Consider the following 19,080-nt stretch of genomic DNA (forward strand, 5'->3'; position numbering starts at 1 on the left):
GGTGTAAGTTGGTGGTCTAGTTTCATTTTTTTGCATGTATCTGTCCAATTTTCCCAACACCATTTATTGAAGAGACTGTCTTGATTCCATTGTATGCTTTTGCCTCCTTTGTCAAATATTGAGCTTAATGGCTTGGATCAATTTCTGAGTTCTCGGTTCTGTTCCATTGGTCTATATGTCTGTTCTTGTGACAGTACCAGGCTGTTTTGAGAACAGTGGCTTTTTAATATAACTTGATATCTGGTATTTTGATTCCTCCAACTTTGTTCTTCTTTCTCAGAATAGCTGTGGCTATTTGGGGTCTTTTTTTATTTCATATTAATTTTTGGAGTTTGTTCTAGGTCTGTGAAGTATGCCATTGGTATTTTAATGGGGATTGCATTGAATCTATAGATTACTTTGGATAGTATGGACATTTTAATGATGTTGATTCTATCAACCCATGAACATGGTATATTCTACTTCTTTATGTCTTCCTCGATTGCTTTTTTCAATGTCCTGTAGTTTTCTGAGTACAGGTCTTTTACTTCTTTAGTTAAGTTTATTCCTAGGTATCTTAATTTTTTTGTTGCAATGGTAAATGGGATTATTTTTTTAGTTTCTCTTTCTGTGAGTTCATTATTGGTGTATAAAATTGCCATAGATATCTGGGTGTTAATTTTGTATCCTGCTATGTTGCTGAATTCCTTTATTAAATCTAGGAGTCTTTAGGCTTTTCTATGTACAATATCATGTCATCTGCAGATAATAAAAGTTTTACTTCTTCTTTTACAGTTTGGATGCCTTTTATGTCTTCTAATCTGATCGCTATGGCTCACCCTCCCAATACTATGTCGAACAGGAGTGGTGAAAATGGGCATCCCTGTCTTGTTCCTATTATTAGGGGAAATGGTTTTAGTATTTTCTCATTGAGTATGATGGTGGCTGTAGGTTGTCATATAAGGCATTTATTATTTTGAGATCTGATCCCTCTATTCCCACTTTGCTGAGAGTTTTTATCCAAAAAGGGTGTTGTATTTTGTCGTATGCTTTTTCTGCATCAATAGATATGATGTGATTTTTGTCTTTCAATTTATTTATGTGATGTATCACGTTTATTGATTTGTGTATATTATGCCAGCCTTGCATCCCCAGAATAAATCCCACTTGGTCATGGTGTATGATCTTTTCAATGTATTGCTGGATACTATTTGCTAATAGTTTGTTGAGGATTTTGACATCTATGTTCATCAGGAATATTGGCCTGTAATTCTCTTTCTTAGTAATGTCTTTATCTGGTTTTGGGATTTGGGTAATGTTGGCTTCATAGAAAGAGCTTGGAAGTGTGTTCCTTCCTTTGGAAATTTTTGGAATAGTCTGAGGAGGGTAGGTTTTAGTTTGTCTTTTAATGTTTGATAAAACTCCCCTATGAAGCTGTCTGGATGAAGGTTTTTGTTTACTGGAAGTTTTTTTATTACTGCTTCAATTTCATCAGTTGTTATCAGCCTATTCAGGTTTTTTTATTCTTCCTGATTGAGTTTTGGAAGATTGTATTTTTCTAAGAATATGTCCATTTTGTCTAGGTTGACCATTTTTGTTGGAATAGAATTGTTCGTAGTATTTTACAATCATTGGTATTTCTGTGGGGTTCATTGTCATTTCACCTCTTTCATTTCTGATTTTGTTTATTTGAATCCTTTCTCTTTGCTTCTTGGTGAGCCTGGCTAGAGGTTCAACAATCTTGTTTCTATTGATTTTTTTTAATTTTTTTTTATTTGGGGGGTGGGTCTTTATGTCATTTATTTCCACTTTGATCTTTATTTCCTTCCTTCTTCTTACTCTGGGCTTTTCTTGTTGCTCTCTTTCTAATTCTTTAAGTTGTAGGTTTAGATAACTTATTACCACTTTTTCTTGTTTTTTGAGGTATGCCTATAATGCTATGAACTTCCCTTTCAAGATTGCTTTCACTGTGTCCCTTAGATTTTGCATTGTTGTGTTTTCATTGTCATTTGTTTCCAGGATGTTTTTTACTTCTCTTTTGATCTCTGTTGTAATCCAGTCATTGTTTAATAGCATGCTATTTAGCCTCCAAGTGTTTGATTGTTTTTATTGTAGTTGGTTTATAATTTTATACCACTGTAATCTGAGAAGATGCTTGATATGATTTTTTGATATAATCTTCTTGAGTTTGTGGAGACTTAGCCTGTGTCCAGTATGTGGTCTATCTTTGAAAATGTCCCATGTGACTTGAGAAGAATGTATATTCTGTGACTTTGGGGTGAAATGTTCTGAAGATGTCAGTTCCATCGGATCTATTGTGTCATTTAAGATTACTGTTTCTTTGTTGGTTTTTGTCTAGAAGACTTATCTAGTGATGTCAATGGGGTATAAAAGTCCCCTACTATTATTGTATTGCTCACCCCAGTTGGTTTTTTTTTTCTTCAATTTGCCTGAAAAATTTTTTTCCATCCCTTCACCTTCAGTCTGTGTAAGTTCTTTGTTCTGAGGTGGGTCTCTTGTAGACAGCATATATATGAGTCATGTTTTCTTATCCATTCAGTTACCTTGGGTCTTTTGATAGGAGCATTTAATCCATTATGGTTAAAGTTGTTATTGATAGGTACTTGTTTGTTGTCATTTTTATTCTTTATTCCTGTGTTCCTTCTTCCCTTTCTATTCTTTTTACAGCAGTCCCTTTAACATTTCTTGCATTGCTGGCTTGGTGGTAATAAACTCCCTTAGCCTTTTTTGTTTCTCTGTTAAGCTCCTGATTTTCCCTTTAATTTTGAATGATAGGCTTGCTGGATAGTGTATTCTTGGGTTCAGTCCCTTGCTTTTCATTACTTTGTATATTTCATTCCATTCCCTTCTGATGTGTTTCTGTTGAGAAATCATTTAATAGACTAATGGGAGACCCCTATAGGTAAGTTTCTGTCTCTCTCTTGCAGTTCTTAATATTCTTTCTTTGTCATTAACGTTTGCCATTGTAATTACATGTCTTGGAATGGGTCTTTTGGGTTCCTCTTGTTTGGGACTCTCTGTACTTGTGAATCTTTTTCCCCCTCCCAAATCAGGGAAGTTTTCTCTCATTCTTTCCTTTTTTTTTTTTTTAATTTGGAAAGGGTATTTATTTATGAAGCACCTAAATCTGTCATTATTTCTTTAAATAGGTTTTCTATTCCTTGCTCAGCTTCAAGTCCTTCTGGCACCCCTATTATGTGGATGTTGCTTTGTTTCATATTGTCCCTAAGTTCCCTTAAATCCTCCTCCTGCTTTTTAATATTTTTTTCTAGTTGCTGTTCAGATTGGGTGTTTTGCTACTCTGTCTTCTAACTCGCTGATTCGGCCCTCCACTTCTTCTAGTCTACTGATAAAACCTTCCATTGTGTTTTTTATTGCAGCTATGTCATTTTTCATTTCCTCTTGATTCTTACAGATATTGGTAAATTTCTCATTCAAACAGTTTAGCATCTGTATTACCATTACTCTGAATCCTTTCTCTGACATATTGCTTGCCTCCATTTCACTTATTACCCTTTCTGGCAATTCCTCCTTTCCTTTCCTCTAGGGATTGTTTCTTTGTCTCCCCACTTTGGCTGTCCCTTTGTATTTTATGTAATGTGTATTGTTGACAATTTCAGTACCTGGATGACCTGCTTAAGGTCTGAGAAGTTGGAGCCCTTAGTTGTCCAATGGTCCAGGACTCTAGCCCAGAGGCTGGGATTGCCTTTAGTTTCATGTCTTTAATGTCTCTGCTCTGAGTTGTATTCCCTTCCTCCACGTTTCTGCTCCCTCAGTTGTCTGCTGCAGGTGCTCAGGGTCAGCTGGGAACAGATCCTCTGATGTGCAACGCCCTGTGAAGCTGCAGAGCCCTCTGGCATGCAATTCACTGAAGGGCCCCAGTGTCCAGAACATGGTGTGCCCTAGTTTCTTCCTCTCTGCCCCTTCAGCCTGGTCCTGGGGGCTCCACAGAGTGCCAAGTGGGGGTCCCTGGCCAGCACCATTGGTGCTGTCCTTGGGTCTGAGCAGGTGCTGGGCCAAGTGTCCCTGACCAGCATCATCAGCGCTGTCCTTGGGGCTGGGCGGGCACCGAGCCAGGTGTCCCTGGCCAGCACCAAATGTGCTGTCCTAGGGGCTGGGCAGGCGCCAGGTCAGGCAGTCCTAAGTGGCATAATTTTTTAACAGTAATTAATAGTTGAAGCATCTCATGCTTTAATTCATAGGGTATGGAGTTAATTGTTTCTGAAGCTGAATGTTTTGAAACTCTTGTAAATATTGGCCTATCTCTAACAATAATGGTAGTGATTGGTTTAACCCTTGGGAATTATGTCACCAAATGATAATTATTACTCAGAGATTCTTTTGTATGCAAGTATTGTATTATAATGGTTAATGGCATGGGCTCTAAAATACCTCATCTTAGTTATTTTGCAGCTAAACCTTGGTTTTTTCATCTGTGGAATAAAGACAGTTACTTGGTATGGTTGTGTGTGTTGAATGAGATAATATATATAAAGTGTATTAGTGTAGAACCTAGAAGATAGTGAGCTATCACTACTATTATTATTCTAAGCACTTCCCTACGGTGGGACATTTTCCTGTCTTGTTGATGGATGAAATTGTTAAGACAGTATAACATCTCAAAAAGCAAGCTCTTGACCATTCAAATAGAACTGTATTTGCAGTTTATAAACTGCATACAGATGATTACATAAGGTGAGTAGTCTTATCCTAACAAGAGGAAAACGTGGCCTTATGGGGAGAAGAGATCAACTAAACTGAGATTACTCGTAGGTCTATGCTTTGACTACTAGCAACTATATCTTTGAGGGCTCTCTGGTTTATATTGCATGTTCTCTAATGGGCCTTACCAATGCATAAAAGGAATCATATAAAAGGAAAAACTGTGTGCTTTGTTTTCTTGTTTCCAACTTGTGCAGTGGGGAAGCACCTAGCCATTACTGCAGCAGGTGGACTGAGCTAATCAGCAGATAGGGAAAGTAGCAATAATGCTGTTCTTTTGAAGATGTGGAAGTAATATTTATCATGGCTTCATAACATGGGCATCATTGCTTTACCCCAGGAAGAAAATGGATGCATATGTAATAAATTATCTGAGTAGTAAGGTTTATTGATATTTTTTTAGATTTTACTCTTTTTTTAAATGCCTATATTTAATGAAACAGAGTGCACACAAACCACATGTGAACATCACACTATTTACCTTTAAGTCGTTTCCTAGCTTCCTTTCTGAAAATTGATTAATAATAATAAATTCAGGAAAAAATTAACATCAAAGTACTATCTCAAGTCCCCAAGAAAGTGCCCTCTATAGAAAGTCCCGGTGTGTGTATTTACTTTCCTGTGCTATTCAGGAGAGCATGGCTGTGCTTCATTATCAAAAGTTGACTCTGGTAGATTTTAGATGAGAATGTGAAATATAAGAAAATGTTTCCTTAGAGTAGAATGAATTGGCCAGTCTAGTTCTTTCTTTAATGAGACAGTAACATAAGAAAATGTTTTGTCATGTACACAGATTTGGAAACCTTCTCTGCACAGCTGTTTTATAAAATTGGGTATACTTCCTTGACCTCGTGATTTTTTGGCCAATAGCTTGCTATATGAATAAAAGAAGTTTTTATTACTATAACTTATCCTATCAAATGTGGACTATAAATTTCACTGAAATTATTATTATGATATCTAGGAAAAGTATAAGTTTCACCCAACAGGTAATAACGGTTGTTCTCCAAAGACAAAAGAGGAAAACCCAGTCTCACCAACTAAATATTAGTTGTGATGAACAGTATTTGGTCTTCTTATGTTTTTGAGAGGCAATGATGCATTCAGAGCACATATTAGAACTTCCTCATTGCTTCGGTGCATTCCCATGATTTCAGAGTACACTTTAATTCTCAATTTGTTATTGATATGGATCAACCAAATGCAACCCTGTAGTTGCTCATGTATTTTTAGAGTTTCCCTTGCATGCAGTTTTGTTTAACATGGGTCACAGTAATGGATCATTTATCTGAAGTAATGGATTGCTTCCTCTTTCTGCCAGCTGATTGGATCAGTCTGAAGTTCCTTATGTACTGTGGGTTACAGAACTCGTATGGAATCCGTATGGTGCATTTATTAGTGTGACAGTAACTGTATTAACCATTTATGTTCTCTAAGTCTTTGAAGATGTTGCAATAAACACAAGGAAGCCTTATTTTGAAGTGAATAAACTGGAAACTAAATTGAGCAATGAGTTATCATAAAAGACTAAATTACCAGGCTTTTGGGGAAACAGATCTTTTTCCTTAGTTGATTGTTCAGGGATCGGGGAACACAAAAAACATTTATTTCTAACTCTCCCATTTAAAATATTTGTACTGTGTTTTAGCATCTTCTTCTGCTTTCATAAACAGAGTACAATAATTTAGTTTATTTTCCCAATGAAGAATTTGTAGCACTTGAGAGTCCTAGTCTGAGTAATTTCTCTTATCATCTGCAGTGCTGTTACAAACATTGATTATTTAAAGGGGTTGGGATTAAATGTACTGACCTCACATTATTCCTTGGAATTATTTTCAACCAGATCCTTGAGAGTAGTTGGTTGGTTATTTACTAAAAGAGACCTGGAGAAGAAAATGAGATTGAGAGTTGATTAAATTCCAGTTAGGGGAGATTGCATTATTCAGTGACACCTAATTTTCCAGGTATCATTTGTAGGATTTAGTTGAAAAACCTGAACATAAGCAAAATTACCTTTGTTCTTTCAAAATTAAAAAGCCCAAAGAATATAAGAGCCCCATGGTTTAGGATGTCTCATTTGAAGCTTGCTAACTCACTTTATCTGCAATCCCAACTACGTTAGAAAACCAGTTGTCTACCAGATTAATAAATAAAAGGAGAAAAATCACACACTCACCTCAATGGGTACAGAAAAGATATTTGGTAAATTCAGCAACCATTTATGATTTTCAAACGCAGTTAGCAAACTACAAATGGATGAAATTCTTTCAATCTGACAAAGTGTATCTCTAGAAAACCTTCAGCAAACATCATGCTTTATGGTGATTATATTGAAGATATTTTTAGGTTGGAGCAAGAATTTTTTCTAGTGAGTATTATAATAAGATTTTGGCTAACTTAATAAAGTAAGAAAAATAAATAAAAGAGATAGTGATTTGAAATGAAGAAACAGCACTGTTTATTTGTGGATGATATGAGTTTGTACTTAGAAAATCCAAAAGAATCTATAGACAAGTTATTAGAACTAATGAAGAACTTTAATAAGTTGCTAGACACAGAATCAACAAGCAAATATCTTCTATGTTATATAAGCAACAGCCCTCAGAAAATGATATTTTTAAAGTATCCTATTTACAAAAGCATAAAAATAATACCTAATTATGTGACAAGAGTTATACATGACAGCTACCTGTAAAATGTATAAAACATTTTAGAGTCACTAAAGATTTATAATAGAAGGAGAACTACGCATGTTCATGGGTTGGGAAACTCAATATTGTAAAGATATTACTTCTCCTCAAATTAATTTATAAATTTAGTACAGTCCTAATCAGAATCTCAAAAAGATGTTTGTGGAACTTGAATAGCCAATTCCAAAATGTATATGGACATGCAGAGAGCCAAAACTACCCAAGACATTTTTGCAGAGCAAGATGGGGTTTAAGCTACTCTACCCAATATCAAAGTGTATTATAAGCTTTAGTAAATAAGGCATTGTGCCCGTGTCACTGAGTTGGACAAGCAGGCTGGTAGAACAGATTAGAGAGCCCTGAAAAGGACCTGTTTGCATATACACTGGATTTACGACAGAAGTGTCACTGCAGAAAAGCAGGGGAGGGCAGCCTTTGCACTTAGACCTGGGGCAATTGGGTTTCCATATGGAAAAGAATTAAATTAGACCCATATTTCATACCAAACACAAAAACTCCTGTCATGTCGATTATAAACCTAAATGTGAAAGACTAGACCATAGAGCTTTTAGAGGCATTATTAAAGGACGTTGGTTGCCAAGGGGCCTTCAGTGACTGAACTTGACCGACCTGGCTTCTTTACCACAGCTTATAGATCCAGGTGGGACTGCACTTGACTGAGGCTGAGAAGTCCGTTTCTTCACCATCTCCTTTGCTGCCACTGCAGCTGCTATCAAAAAGCCTGCTCTCATCCTTGACGGAGAATTCTTCCCAGGATAGGGAAGGTGGCTTCTCTCAACCCCTCAGCTGGGAGGCCTGGCAGGGTAATGGGAAATGCTACCTCTCTTAACACCACAGATTGCTTTTTATGAATCCACCCCTGTTTAAATCTCTCAAGTTTTGTTAAGTCCAATATCACTTGCAGGAATAAAAGGACTCATTTATTAGAACTACCCAAAAGATGGTAGAAGAATTCTGAAGGTGAAGGGGTGGCATCCATGCTTAATTGCAGCAGCACTCCAGATGCTGGCAAACTTGCCATCATTTCTACCTCTCACATTTGTAAAGCATGCTGCTTGGTGTCCAAGTGGGATGCCAGCTCCCTGGACTGAACTGCTAACAGTGTGATGAAAAGTCACTTTGTGTGTGAGCTCCAGACACCCACTGCAGTGACTATCCTTTCAGAAACAGAAGAGCGGAGTCTAACGATCCCTGCCATGTGTAAGAGGCCCTTTGGACCCACGTCTTTATTACTTGTCTTGTTAGATTTCTTAACATTTGCCACTCTGAAGGGCACATTGCACACATCTGAGACGGCAGTCACACTTGTCTTTGAGGCATTAGGAGAAGTCCTGAAGAATGCCTTGGGACTAAAATGCAAAGATGAAGCGGTGGCATAGCCACTTTATACAGGAGTGGAGAGAACTGGAGACGTGTGAAACTGTTAGGTTCTTTACTTGTGCTCCTGCAGCTGAAGGTAATTGTCATTATAATGCCTGTGCTACATACTGCGCTTACCCGTAATCAAGAACAGTATTTTCAGTCCACGATTGGGAATCCTTGGATGCCAAGAGCTGAGTATATGCATGTTCTACATTTTATATGGGGACTTGAACATCTGCAGACTTTGGTATCCACAGGATTTCTGAAACCAGTCCTCCCTGGATATCAAGAGATGACTGAATTTGGGGGGAGTCAATGGTTGCATGCAGATTTTTTACTGAATGGGGGTGGGCATCCCAGAGCCCCACATTGTTCAAGGGTCAACTGTATATGACCTTTGTATAAACCCATTGCACTTCCTGCAGCCGGCTCTGATGGGAGGATTCTGGATCATCCCTGACATTCTGGAGTGGACAGTGATATCATTATAATTCCCGTGGATGCCTCAGAAGGCCTTTATTAAGAACAGTCCGTCCAGCATCTCTGCTTGGTGCTTGAGAAGATGCCAAGGTGGCAGAAACTCCTGTATTCTGCCTGAAACCCTGAATCCATTTGAAAAGTGTGTTACGAGTATTTTGCAATCTGTTGTTGCCAAGCCAGAATTTTAAAAATCACCTGAAAAGGCTGTGATTCCCTGCTCCCAAAGAATGTCTTTTATTCTCCATCAAGGCCATGTTGGTGTTCAGAGAACAGTACATTCTTACTTACGTAACAGAGGAGGAAATCTAGTAGAGGTCGAGTTGTTGTGACCAAAAATGATCTGTCATTGTTGAGAGCAAAGGAAAAGTCTACAGGAAATGGCTGAGCAGTTAGCTGACAGATACGACCAAGGGAAAATAAGAGGATATGGCTAGAAAGAAAAGAGTCCTCCACAGCTTTCACCCTCAAATCTCTTTTCTCTATTAATAAGAGAGACATGAAGGCAGAATTACAGGTGCTACCTGATCAACTTTAATGTTTGGGCAATGCCCTCAAACAGGTTACTATGAAAAACGACAAGAGACCAAGTCCACCAAAACCCACCTTCTCTCTAAGATTCTGACGGGAAAAGTGCACTCAGCCCATCCAGAGGGAGGAATGCAATACGTAAGGGAAATGGAAAGTGACTGATACCTGAAATCACAGGAACAGACTCACACTGAAGCTAAACACAACGAAGGCTTAAACCCACACTGTAGAACAGATAAGAGGTAGCATTATCTAATTCCTAAAACATTTTGAATGAAAATATATCTTCATGATTTGAGGTTAGAGAAGAATTTCTTGAACCAGGCACAAAGAACAATAACTATAAAAGAAAAACTGTTAAACTCAACTGCATCAAACTTAAGGACTTATCTCCATTATGAAAAAAAAATAAGAATAATACGAGTTGAACAGGCAAGCCAAGGACTGACACAGGAAAAAGGACTGGTATGTGGAATAAAAAACAGCTCCTACAAATCAATATGAAAAAAAGACAGGAAGCCTAATAGAAAAATATGCAAGAGACTTGAATAAGTACTTTAGATGATATAGAAAATGTCCAATAAACATTTAAAAGCTATCCAACCTTACTATTCATCAGAAACACAAATCAAAAGCACAATGAGATACCGCTATATCAGGTTAGTAAAAATTACAAAGTTTGCCAGTACCAAATAATGGTGAAGATAGGAAACAGTGTGAACTCTCATATCTGTTGTTAGGGGAGTAAATTGGTACAACTACCTTAGAAATTATCTACTAAATAGAAATTATCTATTTGGAATTATCTACTAAAGCTGAACATATGGATACCATATGACCCACTCTTTCTACTTCGAGCTGATATAGTCAACAGAAATACATGCACACATGCACCAAGAGACATGTATAAAAATATATAGTTCATGACAGCATATTTATAGTTCCTCTGGATTGAAATCAACCCAAATATCTATCAGTAAACTAAATAAGTTGAGGTATGTTCATACAACGGAAAACTATATAGCAAAGATAATCTATTGCTACATATATCAACATGGGTGAATCTTATAGGCAATATTGAGTGAGTCAAGGAAGTAAAACATGAAAATGTAGTGTATGATTGCATTTATGGAAAGTTCATTAACAGACAGAAATTAACTATAGTATTAAGGGATATGTATTAGTCTGCTGGAACTGCCATAACAAAATACCATAGACTGTGTGACTTAAACAACTGACATTTATTTTCTCTGGAGGCTGGAAGTCCAAGAGCCACATGCCAGCATGGTTTCTGGTAGGACTTCTTCCTGGGTTGTAGATGGCCACCTTTCTCCCTGTGTGTGTTCACCAGGCCACCAGACCTCCTCTTTGTGTGTGGTGAGGAAGAGAGCAGCTGTCTGGGGTCTCTCCTTATAAGGATAAGTAATCCTATCAGCCCCACCCTATGACCTCATTAACCTTAATTACCTATCTAGATACAGTCACATTGGAAGTTAGGGCTTCAACATATACATTTGGGGCAAAACAGTTCATTCTGTGGCAGGTTGAAAAGTAATAATGAAAAGCAAAACAAGGAAGTGATTATAATATTAAGGGATGATGAGTATTCATAAAAATCATAGTCAGGAAGTCAGGATAGAGGTTATTAAGGTATGAGCAGAAAAAGGAGTTGTGATTAGAAAATGCCATGGTGGCCATGTTTTGTTTCTTCACCCACATAACCATGCATCTTATAAATTATTTGTTAAATGTCACATTTAAATTTTGTGTACTTTTCAGTATGTGTTATACTTAACAATTTAAGAGGTTGTTTTTTTTTAAAAAAAAAAAAAAGCAAAACCATTGTGTCAATTTAAATTCTTTTAAAATGTGCTCGGTCTTTGAAGCTTTTAGGATGCACTTTAGAAGTCCATGTGGAATAATTCCCCGCTTGTCAGTGCGACAGTTGATGCGCCTCTCATTGTATTTAAAATTATAGTTCTGAGGTGGGACTTGCTCCACGCTGCTTGTCTGACATCCGCTATTAAAATACAAGTAAATCTTGGCAGGTGGAAATTTAGAGAAGAAAAGAGATTATAGAAGAAAAATCAGAATTGTTAATATTAATTTGCTAACCAGGGGACCCTGGTGAGGGACACTTCTTCGCGTCCTCTAACTGGATGCTGATGACGGGGAACGCCTTCCTATGGCCAGGGATGGGATGGAGGTGGGGAATGGGATTGGACAGGGCACTCAGTCCATGGGTTGCATCTTTGGAGGCCAAAGTGGCCAGGATGACAGTGCAGGTTCCTGCTATTCCGTCTGGACCAGCAGTTCAGCCCTGTGCCGGGGTGGCAGGGGAAGGCAGTCAGGAGAGGGGGCAGATAAGAGCCGCTCTCGAGACCAGCCTGGAACATCCGCGGGCTCTTTCATTCTCATTTCCTGTTGTACAATCTGGTAACATTGATGCTCTATTCCATTTTGTTTATTTTTGATAGGGGATTGTGCTTTACTGTTTTGACCTCTGATTCCTCATAAAAAATTATTTTTATACATTAATTTTTAAATATTAATAATGGTAAATTTAAGATGTTCAGTGGTGCTCTTTTTTCTTCTGGGAGATTTTTAAAATATATTTCCTTATATTATAAGGAATTCAGTTGAAATGATATTTTTGTCCTTAAACATTTTCCCATGTAGATAGAGATGTCCAGCTTCACTTGTCCCTGGCCTGCACTTTACTAAGGTTGAATCAGTTGTTAGAAATATATTTGGTCTTATTAAAGATTATCTTTGCCTGGTAAGATTAAGAACTAGAGGAGGTTTTCAAAAGTGGACTATCTCCAAATATAATCAATAAAAGAAATGCTGACTGTATAGAGTTTTTATGTGGCTCTACTTTCTTCTGAGTTGTTATAATTACTAAAAATAGTATATATCTACTTGCATCAACCTTTCAAAGGGATTCTGAATTGCTGTCATAGTCAAGAGTTACCTAGGAATCTGATTTCCTCCTCACCCTGAAAATTAACCCCAACAATTCAAGGGACATTCTAATATCCTACCCAGATTGGTTGTGGGCTAAGATGGCAGTGGGTGGTGATTCTTAGTCTGAACAAATCTTTAGTCATATTCCAAAACCCAGTCATTTGTCGATGCTACATAGAAGAAACAATAAATCATTAGGTTATTTATCCCTTAAGAAACTTTTCATCAACATATGCTTTCTCTTGTAGATAATTCGCTCCTTTCTGCTCTTTCCAACAATTGAGCGAATGTCCGAGTCACCCAACGGCAGGATTGCCACTCCGTTTCTGTGCTGGCTTCGATATGCTCTCTATGTTTCTAGCTACTTATTACTTAAACCATGTCCGGAGACAATCAAGTCCTGGCTGATCAGAATGGCCCTTCAAAGAATGAACATGCAGAGTGAATTTTCGGTCCTTAGTGTGTTGGAGCCATTCTGCCTTGGTAAGTACATTTAAAATGTATGCGTTTATTCTTGTATCAGAAAGCATTAAGAGAATAATCTCAGACAATGGATGAATATCAACCAAGGAATTCTGTGTTGGATTTTTTTTCTTCCAAAAGTTTAAAACTAGAAATAAAATGAGAATAGAGTGAGGGGAGTTCTGTTTGATAAATAGAAAAGACTCCAGATTTTAAGTTTAAACCTTATCCTGCTATTTCTCCACTCTAGCTGCAGAAAGGTGAGAAAGAATTTTTCTGTACAAAGTATACTTGAGGATCAAACCGGCAACCTAGGTATATGCCCTGACTGGGAATCAAACCCAGGCCTTTTTGTGTATGGTACCACACTCCAACCAACTGAACCACATTGGCCAGGGCGCGGAGAGCTTTTTAAGAACAAGTTTTGAAGCACTGTTCAATCCTCTGACCTGTATACATGTATAACTTTTTAAAAAGACTTAAAAAGCTAATATACCAAAAATTTAAAAATCTAACAGGAAGTGCAGCCATGAGAAGGTTGGAGAGCCAGTGTGAACTGTCATTTCTTTGCTTAGAGCTGATAGAGAAGGTGAAACAAAGTTTCATCAAAAAGAAAAAAATAACAGTGCTCACTTGGGCAGACCCAGAAAATTTCAACTTGAATCAAAAAAGACAATAGATGCCAACACCAAAATGACAGAGAATTATTTGGCAAAGATTTTAATGCAGCCATTATAAAATGCTTCAATGAGCAATTAGTGAACATGTTTGAAACTAATGAAAAAAATAGAAAGTGTCAGGAAAGAGATTTAAAGAAAAACTGAATGGAAATCTTAGAACTGAAAAATACAGTAAGATTAAAAAATAACTAATTTTAAAAATTGAAAATGGAAAATCTCACCAGGAAAGTGGAAGGGACAGAAGAAAGAATTGGTAGACACGAGGATAGAACAGTATAAATAGAAATTTCCCAAATTTGGCAAAAGACATAAACCTACAGATTCAAGAAGCTAGATGAATTCTAAACGGAATAACCCTAAGAAAACCACACACAATACATCATAACCAAACTTTTAAAAGCTGAAACAAAGAAAATGTCTTGAAAGCACCAAGGGAGAAATGATACATTAATTATAGAGGAAAATATATTTGAATGACAGCTGGCTTCTCATCACATATGACACATATTTCAAGTGCAAAAAGAAAAGAACCATCAATACAGAATTATATATTCAGTGAAAATATCCTTCAGGGGAAAAAAGAGGAAATTAAGATATTTTCCAATGACGGAAAACCAAAGGAATCTGTAACTATAAGATGTAGCATAAAAGAATCTCTGTTAGAAGTTCTCTAAATATGAAGTGATAAGAGAAGGAATCTTGAAACATTAAGAAAGGAAAAAAAAACAGAAGAAAAAATGAGGAATTATATTTTTCTTCTCTTGAGATTTCTAAATTATTTTTAACAGTTGAAGCAAAAATTGTAACACTGATGTGGTTCTAAATGTATACAGACGAATTATTTAAGATAATTATATTATAAGTAGGGGAGGGTAAAGGAACAAAAAAGGAAGTAAGGTTTCTCCATTTCACTTGAACTGGTAAGACATCAATACCAATAGACTATATATATATATATATACATACATACACACACACACACACACACATATATATATATATATACTAGAGGCCCGGTGCATGAAGTCTTGTACAAGAATGGGCCTTCCTTCCCCTGGCTGCCAGCACCCCCTTGGCTCTGGCCAGAGACGCCTTTCCGCCTTCCCACTCTGCCTAGAGGCCCGGAGCGGCTGGGGCGGTGTGGAACGCCTGTGTCATTGCCATAGTGACAATGCAAGCATCCCACCCCTGGCCACTTGGCACCTGCGTATGCAAATTAACCCACCATCTTTGTTGGTTTAATTTGCATACTCCTGATTGGCTGGTGGGTATTGCAAAGGTATGGTCAATTTGCATCTTTCTCTTCTATTAGTGTGTGTGTGTGTGTGTGTTCTACAATACCTAGAGTAACCACTTTAAAGTCTATACAAAGAGATACTGTAAAACACCGCAAGTAAATAGAAATGGAATTCTAAAACATATTCAGTAGCCCTAGCTGGTTTTGCTCAGTGTTAGAGCATCAGTCCATGGACTGAAGAGTCTCAGGTTTGATTCCAGTCAAGGGCACATACCTCATTTGCAGGCTTGATCCCTGGCCCAGTCAGGGCACATGCACGAGGCACCCAATGATGTGTCTCTCTCACATGGATGTTTCTCTCTCTCTATCTCTCCCCTTCCTTCCACTCTCTCTAAAAATCAATGGAAAAAAATATATTTGAGTGAGGATTAACAAAACAAAATAGAAAGCAATTCAGTAATACATAGAAAGACAAAATAAAGAACATAGAGAAACAAAAAAATAGAAAGCAAATAATAAAATGACACAACATCTAACATCAATAATTACATTAAATGTAAATGGCCTAAATACATCAATTAAAAGACAAAGATGAGCAGAGTGAAATAAAATAACTATATACTGTCTTCAGAAAACTCAGTTCAAATAAAATTATTTATGTAGATTGAAAGTAAAAGAATGGGAAGATACACATCATGCAAATGTTGGTCAAAAGGAACCAGGAATGACTGACTGTGTTAATACAGTAGCCCTCACTTCCATATTTCAAATTGCACCACTTTCACAAAATACTTACATTGTTAACCTCTTTTCACTAACAAGAAGAAATCCAGAGGATATTCACTTAAAAACAAAACAAAAAAATTACCATACTAATGTTGGACTTTTGTAAAAGTGAAGTGGCATAACAGGAACTTTAGAAAGCAGGAGATACTCTTCACTTTGTGCCATTTGGCTTAGGAAAGGTTTCATAGGAATGCTCTACTTTCGGAAAGCAGGGGAGACCTGTATCAGACTTCAGAGCAAAGAAAATTATCAAAGAGGGACATTACATAATAGTAACAAACGGGCCAATCTATCTAGAAGATATCGCAGTCCTAAATGTGTATGCACCAAATAAGATTACTACAAAATATAAGAAGCAAAAGCTGACATAACCGAAAGGAGTAATAGACAAATCTATAAACATAGATGGATACTGAAGCACCCTTCTCTCAACAATTAATAGAACAAGGCAGGAAATTCACAAGGATATAAGATAATTCAGTAATAGTATCCACCGCCCTAATCGGTTTGGCTTAGCAGATAGTCGGCCTGCAGACTCAAAGGGTCCCAGGTTCGAAATAGTATCCACCAACAGCATTTAATAGACATTTATAGAACACTCCACCCAAAACATCAGGATTTTTTATAGGCATTAGATTGGCAACAACCTGTACTTTTCTTATGTCTCCTTAAAAACATTTTCTAAACCAAAATCAGGATATAGGATACAAGAAAGTTTTACTTGTTTCTCTATGTGTATTTAATGACCTATATACAGTTGTCCTGAAGTATCCATAGGGCATTGGTTCCAGGACCCACCGTAGATAGCAAAATTCAGGATGCTCAAGTCCCTTGTATAAAATGATGTAATATTTGCATGTAACCTATATCTGCATGTAGGTTACTGCAGGGTATGCCTACACCTCAGTTCATTTGAGTGGACTTAGCATACTGTTCAGCACATAGGAAACCCAAGTTTTGCTTTTTGGAACTTTCTGTGCTTTTAAAAAATATATTTTCTACCTGAGACTGATTGAATTCGCAAAGGTGTGGCCCATGGATACAGAGGGCTGATTGTAGTATGTCACCTATAACAAATAATCAAGTGTTTCATGTTTTTAATTAAAACAGGTAATTAAGAGAAAGATGTTTTCCAAAAGTTTTTCTATAGAAAAACTATAAACACCCTCGTAAAGAAGTAGTCTGCATAAGCTGCCCTTGAGAGAAAGGAATGCTGTACTCCCAGAGAGCAGGGGAGACCTGTATCAGACAGTAGACTTCAGACTTTCCAAAAGTGGGCGTTATGCTACCTCACTTTTACGAAAGACCAACATTAGTGTGTAGTGTTTTTTGTCTTGTTTTTATGTGAAAATCCTCTGACTTTCTTCTGGTTAGTAAAAACAGGTTAGCAATGTATTGTGAAAGTACAGCTTAAGAGAAGTAGTCTTCATAAGCTGCAGTGACTGGCCTGCTGCATCTTCCAGCAGCCCCACGTGCAGGCATCAATGAGCAAGACAGTTTGAAGACTAGGACACATTCCTCTCCGTGACTCGGCAGCTAGAGCCTTCCAAGCTATATGCATTGTTGCTTGGAGAAGCCTGGGATTCACACATCCATAGTAGATATACTATATGCAAAGCAGACCCTGTAAGTGTGAATCAAACCAAATGCTCAGCCACATTGCTTCATCTCTGATCCAAACAACCAACCTGCAAACAAATATGTGGAGCACAGCCCTCCTATTTTTGACAACCCTTCCTCCTCTGATTTTTTTTTTCCCCTCTTCATTCTAGACCTGGCCTTCTGATGTTCAGGCAACCAGTACTTCAGTGATCTCTGGGTATTTTTTCCCCATTGGTCACTCAGTCTATGTAACCTTGGGTAAAGATAAAGGGGCAAGAATACCTGTCTTCTTTCTTCTTAGGGTGCTTGGTTCAGTCTCCTAGTAGTGACTCTCAGATGCTCCTTAACCAAGCATCTCAATCCTCCTAGCCAGCTGTTCCCAGCATCCCCTTTGAGTCCCATGTCACCCTCGCCTCCTCTTGCAACAATTACAATAGAAGCCACCTTTGTCCAGGCTTGCCCTGGCCATCCCTTAAGTGATTCCTGTTACCTTGCTTATTACAAATAGAAGAAAGTCCCAGCTGAGAGGAAACGATACTTATACGACACTGGCCCTTGCAGGTGATTCGTGGACTCTTCCCAAGCTTGTATCCCATGAATGGTGAAGGTGATCTGCCACTTGAGTTGGCAGCCTGGTTTTCAGGTTAAACAAAGAGAGGGGTTATCAAGAGAAAGGAAGACCAGGCCCAAGATCCTTTTCAGGGGCCATTCTCACTGTGCCCTCTGGACAGCCCCCCTGCAGACCTGCTTCTCTGTGGCCTACATGCAGGCAATGACCTTCAACATGCCAGCTTGACTTTTAGGCCTTGCGGTGTTTGCACATTATGTAATGTCTGTGCTTCGGGAGAAATCTTACGGAAACAAACGGAGGAAGTTTGCCCGTCCAAGTAGTGGATAATAAATCCTGCCTGTCAAGATGGAAACTGATTTTCTATAGCCTTCAGTTTATGCACACATTTTGTTGTTGTTGTTGTTGTTGTTGTTGTAAGGTCTGAAAATTTCAAGGAACTAACATTTCAAATACTGTTGCCTTTTGGCAAAGATGGCATGTCCCTTTCTCCAAACTGAGATTATGGGCCTTGACCTTCTTCACCAGCTGAGTCCTAAAGCCTCATTTCCCACCCAGCCTTCAGAGCAGAGCAGCCGCATTCAGTTAGCATATGTTGGAAACTTTACCAGTGTCCGATCTGTTCACTTATGTCACTAGATTGTTTCCAGTGTTCTTTTTAAAGAAAATATGTGGGGGTTTTCTTTAATTTTCATGCTGGAATGTTTGCTACTACATATTTTCCTTAGGATGGATGTTCTGTTTCATGAGAAATAGACTTTTCACCGAGACAGCTAAATTGGATTTTCTGATCAAAGCTAAAAGCAAATACATTTTAGCTTAGCAGTATCACAGGTCAAGATAATTAACTTTAAAAAATATTCTAGGGTCTTTCCCTTAGTTAGGCCAAATTGGTGTTTTAATTCCTTTCAGTTACCTAACTAGAAAAACAGTGCAGAGACAGAGGTATTCCTGGCAGGTTACATTACTCTCCTT

The 19,080-nt window shown here is 37.7% G+C and overlaps 1 protein-coding gene across 2 annotated transcripts in view; it reads left to right on the forward strand.

Annotated features, from left to right (window-relative positions):
* LDAH (lipid droplet associated hydrolase) overlaps positions 1-19,080 on the forward strand; it is a 62,372-nt gene that overhangs the window by 26,454 nt on the left and 16,838 nt on the right. For both annotated transcript variants that reach the window (XM_006767542.2, XM_015566397.1), the window contains exon 2: positions 13,019-13,253. In XM_006767542.2, coding sequence (XP_006767605.1) covers positions 13,019-13,253 — 235 coding nt within the window. The remainder of the gene's footprint in view (positions 1-13,018; positions 13,254-19,080) is intronic.

Source organism: Myotis davidii, unplaced genomic scaffold (genome assembly GCF_000327345.1).
Source record: "Myotis davidii unplaced genomic scaffold, ASM32734v1 scaffold238, whole genome shotgun sequence".
Lineage (NCBI taxonomy): Eukaryota > Metazoa > Chordata > Mammalia > Chiroptera > Vespertilionidae > Myotis > Myotis davidii.